This window comes from Amblyomma mixtum, chromosome 9 (genome assembly GCF_055824585.1).
Source record: "Amblyomma mixtum isolate Tamu chromosome 9, ASM5582458v1, whole genome shotgun sequence".
In the NCBI taxonomy this organism is placed as follows: domain Eukaryota; kingdom Metazoa; phylum Arthropoda; class Arachnida; order Ixodida; family Ixodidae; genus Amblyomma; species Amblyomma mixtum.
The window spans coordinates 93963805-93972160 of record NC_143020.1 but is presented as its reverse complement, the minus strand read 5'-3'; the positions used below and the strand labels follow the sequence as shown (position 1 = coordinate 93972160).

At 45.0% G+C, this 8356-nt stretch overlaps 1 protein-coding gene across 1 annotated transcript; it reads right to left on the bottom strand.

Annotated features, from left to right (window-relative positions):
- Nucleotides 1-368: 368 nt before the first annotated feature.
- LOC149330177 (uncharacterized) lies at nucleotides 369-8356 on the bottom strand. Its single transcript, XM_089559763.1, has 4 exons — nucleotides 8270-8356; nucleotides 7982-8061; nucleotides 4117-4429; nucleotides 369-1316 (listed from the first exon to the last, which is right to left on the bottom strand). The coding sequence occupies exons 2-4, from the start codon at nucleotides 8043-8045 to the stop codon at nucleotides 1055-1057; spliced, it is 639 nt and encodes a 212-aa protein (XP_089415889.1). The 5' UTR covers nucleotides 8046-8061; nucleotides 8270-8356; the 3' UTR covers nucleotides 369-1054.

The following is an 8356-nucleotide window of genomic DNA, read 5'->3' as shown; positions in this document are numbered from 1 at the left end:
CCCACCCCCCACCCACCCACCCACCCACCCACCCACCCACCCACCCACCCATCCATCCATCCATCCATCCATCCATCCATCCATCCATCCACCCACCCACCCACCCACCCACCCACCCATCCATCCATCCATCCATCCATCCATCCATCCATCCATCCGTCCGTCCGTCCGTCCCTCCGTCCGTCCCTCCGTCCGTCCCTCCGTCCGTCCCTCCGTCCGTCCGTCCGTCCGTCCGTCCGTCCGTCCGTCCGTCCGTCCGTCCATCCATCCATCCGTCCATCCATCCATCCATCCATCCATCCATCCATCCATCCATCCATCCATCCATCCATCCATCCATCCATCCATCCATCCATCCATCCATCCATCCATCCATCCATCCATCCTTACGTCACGGAGGAAAAGCTGCTGAGAAAATCGAGTGCCGCCAAGCAATACCTCGCGCAAAAACACCGCGCAATATGCAAAGCATTCTTGGCTTAACCAAGCTAAGCCTGGGAATCTTTTTTTTTAGAGCGTAGCTGTTTGGCGCCCGTTTCTCCGTTTCGTGATGTCGCCGTCGCCGTTGTCCCTCGTAACCAGCAGTGGACTCCTACACCATCATCATCATCAGCCTGACTACGCCCACTTCAGGGCAAAGGCCTCTCTCATGTCTCTCCAATTAACCCTGTCCTTCGCCAGTTGCGGGAACCGTATTCCTGCAAACTTCTTAATCTCATCCGCCCACCTAACTCTCTGCAGCCCCCTGCTACGCTTGCCTTCTCTTGAAACCCACTCCGTTGCCCTTAATGACCAGCGGTTATCTTGCCTCCGCATTACATGCCCTGCCCAAGCCCATTTCTTCCTCTTGATTTCAACTATGATTTTATTAACGCGCGGTTGTTCTCTCACCCATTCCGCCCGCTTCCGATCTCTCTTAACGTTACACCTATCATTTTTCTTTCCATAGCTCGCTGCGTTGTCCTTAACTTAAGCTGAACCCTTTTCGTTAGCCTCCACGTTTCTGCCTCATAGGTGGGCGTAAACTCTTCTCTTGAGTTACTCAAGGACATCTTTATTGTTTCTTCTGTGTCACCTGATTCGGCTTGGGGCATTTCTTCTTGGGAACACACTTGAGTTCGCCGTACTCCATCGTCTTGGCATATTTACGGTTGCAGACGCAGTCCCCACTGTGACACTGGGTGGAGCACTTTTTCGGCCGCCGCATTCCGCACCAGTGCTGACAATTGGAGACGCAGAGCTGAAAGCGGGAGTTGCGGGGACACTTGGGAGGACACTTGCGGGCTGCCACGCACGTGTTCTTCCGCTTTGGGTGACTGCAATGAAAAGGTTTAGTTTAGTTTAGTTTATGAGGTTTAACGTCCCAAAGCGACTGAGGCTATGAGAGATGCCGTAGTGGAGGGCTCCGGAAATTAAGACCACCTGGGGTTCTTTAACGTGCACTGACATCGCACAGTACACGGGCCTCTAGAATTTCTCCTCCAAAGAAATTCAACCGCCACGGCCGGGATCGAACCAGCGTCTTTCGGGTCAGCAGCCGAGCACCATAACCACTGAGCCACCGCGGCGGCTCAGTGAAAAGGAATATACAGGGTGTCTGTGAGCCTCATCCAAATCTTCATACCCACAATCGTCAGCACGCGCATGCCCAACGTTCTTGAACCAAAATATTGGATATGGAAAAATTGTGAGGCACTTTTGTGGAGATATTGAAGGTAATGTTCCATTTTTCGGATGTGTAGCAAAATCTGTCGTTTAAAGTTTTTCTATCGCTCCCATCGTGCAATTAGGACTGCCATACAAAACTGATATGGAACCCTTTTGACGATAACAAAAACGTTAATAACAAAAAATTGCAAGTGTGCCGATGGAGTTCTGCAGATGTAGTGATTTTTATAGTAAAATCTCACACTTTATGAAATTGCGCTCATAAACTCGTTCCCGTTCAAAAATGCTTTTGTCCAGAATTGGTTTGGTTTATTGGGGTTTAACGTCCCGAAACAACTCAGACTACGAGGGACGCCGTAGTGAAGGGCTCCGGAAATTTCGACCACCTGGGGTACTTTAACGTGCACTGACATCGCACAGTACACGGGGCTGTAAAATTTCGCCTTGATCGAAATTCGGCCGCCGCGGCCAGGATCGAATTTTGTCCAGAATTGTTGGGTAAAATACAAGTCATGGTTCCTTAGAGCAACGTAGTTGATTCCAGGAAAACGCAAATGTATCAAGCGGTGCCAGAGGATCACACGGCCAGACAAGATTAGGAAGTGGGCCGAGATAAGCTACAATAAGAAGGGGTAGTTGGTTAGCACTGAGAAAGGCCTTCGTTCTGAAGTGGTCATACCAAACAATTTTCCAGAATTGTTGGGTATGGCCCCTTCAGGAAGAAGGCCTTTCTCAGTGATCACAAACTACCCTTTCTTGTTGTAGCCTATCTCGGCCCACTTCCTAATCTTTTCTGGCCGTGTGATCCTCTGGCACCTTTTGATAGATTTGCGTTTTCCTGGAAATCCACTACGTTGCTCTAAGGAACTATGACTTGTTATCTTTTCTTCGGATAACATGACCTACCCATGAATATTTCATTTACGATGCAGTATCACCGACTGCCTACCACAATTTGTCGCGTAATGTGCGGCAGGACTGGTTTTAACTCACAATCACCTGAAACCCAAGCGTAGACTGCAATATAGTGTAAGAAAATCAGGTAGGGGTTCAGTTCTCGGCCATCTTGCTTTTAATAACAGTGAGCTACTGGTACAGTTTATTTCTGCGGGGCATACGGAGGCAACGCGCCGGAAAATCGCTGTCCGTTCCTAATGTGCAATTTCTTTTCATCATTCGGCATTTGCAGACTTTGGAGTCCACCTTTGTGATGCCAGTGCTCTGCAACGCAATTAAAATGAACGCTTTGTTTTATCCTGGTTGCGGACACAGGGAACACCAGCCGGTTATACACATCTACAATCTCAAGTCAAGGACAGCTGCCAAGTGAAGGACAGGGAATGATCATTATGCACATATAATGATGCATTCCAGCCGTTAGTTCCCGGTAGCTCATTACGTCCTCCCAAGGAAGTTGCTCTAGTTTCGAAAACAGTTGTTGCTTGAACTACGGCTTCTCTCTTCAATGCCAAATCCTCGAATGTTTTTTGCGCGTAGCACACGGAGTGATGTGAACTATTCTACCGCATACGACGTCATCGCGTCTTTTTCTGAGGTCCCTTTGGTCACGTAACCACGGATATAAGTTCCACGAGACCATCTCTTCATTGGTCCGCATAGCCTCTGTGTCCCCCGGACCAAGGAGAGAGTTATTTCATTGGCCACCGGATGAACGAAGTAATGTTAGGTCACCACATTCTACGGCGCTCTCAAGGCCACATTAAAACCACCAAGCGCAGGTTTCAGTGTAAAAGGTGGCGCCTGAAAGCGGAGTTCAGCAGGAGCTTATTTTTCAACTATACACCAAAGGCTCATCCAAAAGGTCGCTTGAATGAATTTCAGGTACGGCGGCTACCTTTCGATAGCAATGAAATTAATTCAGAGCCCTCCCTGATAGCCCATGATACCCCACATACCATACTATACCGTATCGTACCAAACCATACGATACTGTAACACATCGTACCTTACTACACGATACAATACCAAACCGTACCCCGCCGTACCATACTGTAACATACCGTACCTTATCATTGAATACCAAACCATACCAAACCATACCAAACAATACCATACTACAATACCATGCCTTAACACATACTGTACCTTATCATACGATACCAAACCATATCATACCATGCAATACGTTGCCATACTGTGCCATACTGTAACATACCATACCTTATTATACGATTCCAAACCATACCATACTATCATACCATACCATGCCATACCGCACCATACCGTGCCATACTGTAACATACCGTACCTTATCATACGATACCAAACAGTGAAAAACCATACCATACCACACACTCCTAGGAACCTGCGACCTTTGCCATGGCGTGATAGCCTTATTTTTAGAACTTTCTCCTCAATAACTTCTGCTGTCTGTCGAGTAAAAGAATACAGTAGCGGAAAAACTGCGGGTAAGTCTTTGGTACTCACGCCACGTATCCAGGAGGGCAGGCGCACCTGCTCACGCATTGCGCAGTGCACAGCGTCGCGACTGGTTTGCCGCATGTCAGAGGGCAGGCAGACTCGCACTCGTTGAAGTCCATGTATCGGTGACGCTTGCACTTGTTGCAGTCCTTCTGCAAGACGCACCCATTCCAGGCGTTGCGAACAAATCCGGGTTTGCAAACGCATCTCCGGAGCTGCTTCACCAGCGACGGCCGTGTGAGATGTGGCTTGCAGAAACGGTCCTTCTTAAGTTTCCCCCGCACTGGCTCTTCCCACAGCCCACAGGTTACGGGCTTACCTGCAAAGATGTGGTCGGCTTATCAAATATAAACCTATAGAGAACCAAAGGGATACTAAAAGATTAATGCTTACGCAATGACGTCACTTTTATTGTCCCCACTTTCAGTCCTACTGGTTAAGCCACAAATTAGTTGGTTTTCCAAAAAATTATGGCCAAGTTCTTGATTAGCGTAGGTTTAAGTCGCTAGTCAGCTCAACCAACGGCATGGGTCGCTTGTTTGGCCATTATACAGCATTGCTGTACTTATCAGACGAACTTACATATGACCCTATCCGCTAATTTTCAACTTTTGGCATGAACCAAGTATTAATCTTGTATTACCCACACGCTTACAGGTGGAAACACTGAGTATACTCACATATATGATGTCCAATATGTTAATGTTGTGGCCAAAACACTTTAATCTTCAGACACTAACTGCTATGCTTTTTCCGCGATACAAATAAATAACCACGCTCACTGGTGTTTTCCTAAACAACATACTTGCCGCTGCACGTTTCGTCTTCTGAATCATCAAGAGAGTTCTTTCTAAAGCATTTCTTGAAGCATTTAGGCATATTTATTGGCCTTTGTCAAGCCGTTGCAGGCTTTTTGCTAGCACCCCGTAGCATTTAGTTTTGTAACATCATTGTTGATGCTAAATAAAATTTGAATTTGAATTTGAATGAACGACATCTCATGCTTCAATGACCTGCAAAGGAGTGCGCTCATGAGTATTCTGCCTGGACACGTTTAAAGGTGCGGTGAGCATTGCAGAAACCGCGGAACTACTCTTCGATGACTTTTATGATTAGTGTTAGGCTAAAAGGGGCGAAAATATGGTATTTTAGCGAATCTTACAAAAAAGGAGGATCGAGAAAATGTTTGCCGCTGGCAGATCGTGAAAGCCTGAGCAACGGAGAAGCCTTTTTCGCTTTTACTTTACCTGGCGAAAACAACGGCTTGTAAGCATAGTTGAATATTCGTTGAATGCTTTTGTTGTATAAGTTAAAGCGGCAATATAAGTCTGATTTAATCTGTTTTGCAGCATCTTTGGAGACTGGAGAATGACGAGTTCTTTTATATTCAAACATTAAACGCGCGAAATTTACCTTTATGAGTAAATTTACCTATTTTGATGCTCAAGCTAGGTGATTAGCTGCGTTCTACATGAAAGTTGCTTTTAGACACTAATCAGAAGTTTGCCATAAGTGCAAATATCTAAGCAGCTAACAGAGAATATGACTGCAAACTATGAAACTTCATGGCTTGAGTTACAAGTTTCTTTGTGAGAAAGTATAAGTTTCACCGGTTTTAATTATTAAACGATTCTGTATGGCACTAAGACAATAACGAACGAAAGCAGCATCAGTAGCGAAAAAACAATGCCCCGAAAACAGGACGAAGGAAGATGTGACCTACACATAACAGTCTGTGCATCGACTTCCGAACTTTGTTCCTTGCAGTGCTCTGTATTACTTAGGTCATGGAATCTTACCGGCTTTCTCAGCTAGTTGTTTTTACACACGAGAACGAGACAAGAGACGAAGTAAAAACTAACTTATTTAGGGAATTCGCAACTTCAAGTATTTATGAGTAACTTATGTAGTCATCATCAAAGGTGCATCGTAATACACGCTTTATTTTTATGTCTCGAAGTGTCAGTAATGCGTATTCGTGCGTCTGTGTTTTTCCAGGGGAATGACGGGGCATCCACAAATAAATCTTTCTATTAACGAATAAAACTTAATAGAAGCCTGGCGCTCGCCGCTTGTGTTGTCTTTTCCTTGTCTATGATGCGTTTTAAATAACCATAATGAATTATTTTCTTCCAATAATACACTCTGACACTTAGGTTAATCCCCGTAGTCAGCGGGACTGTAGCCGGGGTTGGTACAATACCAGGTAATTCCGCGAGAACTTACAAATATAAAAATTCATAACATTAAGCTATTGAATTAGAAATAAAACTTTCTCAAGGAGAAATTTTAAGGCGTGGAGGAAGTTAGGTGTTTTTAAAATAATGACAGCAATTGGCGGACTAATTCACCAATACCCTCAGATCAGCCTTTATTTAAACAATTTGCAGTTAGCGCAAAGGCCGAGTTCGTATAGTAGCAGAATAGATGATGCCAGGTCAATTTTCGAGAGGAGGAAAAAATGACTCTTTAAGCCCCACAGCGTGTGGAATGCTTTGGCTTTCTTTTGCACAAACGGACACTGAGCCCATAAGCTAGTAGTTATTCGGCGCGAATAGAAGTTCCCCTGGCTACTTGTTCTAAAGCTGATGACGTCCATTTCCAACAACCAGCGTTGTTGCACTCCGTAGCTTGATGCAAGAAAAAGAACAGTCATGGCCGACAAGGTAACCGTTTTCCTTGTAAACGATGAAGGAAATGTGTCGGCACGACAATCGCTGCAAAATCTTATATGGCCTCGTCTTGCCCGTGGCTTCTAACTAATTGTTCATTAACAAGACAAGGTGCTCGTTAAAACATAATTAGTATTTTTAATTACACTGCGTGTGCAACATTTTCTATTTCAGCCTGCTTAATTTTAGTAATTTTTAAAAGTCTTTATTAGACACTCGTTGCGGCGATTCTGTTTCGACTGGTTTCCCGGTTTTTAAATGTTATTTCGCTCTCTGTTGTTGATACCAGCAATATCACGTAATGCTAATGGGTGGCTCAAGTCAATCACAAAAAGAAACGCGGAGCGTGGCTCCCTTTTACTCAAGCACAGAAAGCCATGAAAGGAAAAACAAAATAATATGATCAAAATGAAATCTGTATAATACGGTCCGACAAGCTCTGCTCATCAGGAGTTCCTAACTTGCGTACGTAAATCATCCGCTTGCGAATTCATTCAGTGAATAATTTCACCCGACGAGCAATTGGGTTATTTTTAGAGCCTCTTTCACATCAAAGCGCATGATCCTTTCGCGTCAAACTAGTTATCATGAGGCTTACAATCTGCACGGAATAGTTTTTGCAAGAGTTCGGGACCTCAGCTTGTGTTCATGGTATTTAGGAGGCAGTGACAGAGCCCGGTGTTTTTCTAGCATAGCTCAAAGTAAGTAAACAAGAGATATCGACTGATCATTGCAAGATAGTTCCCGCGCACGCACCTTTTAAAGTGATCAAATGCTCTTTGACCACACGGCTACCGCCGCTCTTTTTTTCTTTTAAATGTAATATTAACCATACAGTCCCAAGACAAGATAGAAGTTTACATATTTATTGGATAATATGGAAATTCAATCTTGGAGCCCGATAGTCGTAGCACTGGTTGTATAAAATGTAAATTCAATCCTGGAGCCCGATAGTCATGCCATTGTCACCTTTACTTCCTTCACGACCCGCAGCAAACACCGAAACTTTCGCGTCTTCGTTGGCCTGACGCGGAGAATAGCAGATGGAATATTTTCTTTTTACATTTGCACTCCTGTCGGGTTCTTGTTTTTAGGCGCGGTGGCTGGAGAGATAAGAGGGATCTTCTAAGGGAATTTAAAATTATTAGAAATTCTGAAAGAATGAATTTTACAGAAAACTGGAAGCAATCTGCACTTACGTGTCTTTTTGGCGCTCACGACGGCAACGCAGATGACCGCGAGAGCTAGCAAACTGCAGCGCATCCCACCGGCTTCAATTCTGTCAAAAAAGTTTCAAGTTGGTCTGAAATTGCAGGCATTAAAACAAGTCCTGACGTTAGCCAAGGCACGAAAACAACATTTTCTGTTTTTTTTTCTGCTTTGCACGAAAGAGTTGTCCCTAGCACTGAAGACAGGCTTAGCTTTTTTCGCAGGTTTAAAATGGGTCCTACGAGTCGCATTTGTAGACAATGGGGCGTGCTGCTTACGGCGAACCAACAGACGGTAGGTTTCCTTCGAACAGTCCTTTCTTCCAGAACGACCGAGCGCCCCAACAATAGCGCGCAGCCGAACGC

What these genes read in the sequence shown, in the direction of transcription:
- LOC149330177 (XM_089559763.1), bottom strand. Translation starts at nt 8,045, where the DNA reads ATGCGCTGCAGTTTGCTAGCTCTCGCGGTCATCTGCGTTGCCGTCGTG. An exon ending in CGTGAGCGCCAAAAAGACAC is followed by an intron (nt 4,430 to 7,981) that starts GTAAGTGCAGAT and finishes ACATCTTTGCAG; the next exon opens with GTAAGCCCGTAACCTGTGGG. An exon ending in TGCCCTCCTGGATACGTGGC is followed by an intron (nt 1,317 to 4,116) that starts GTGAGTACCAAA and finishes TTTTCATTGCAG; the next exon opens with TCACCCAAAGCGGAAGAACA.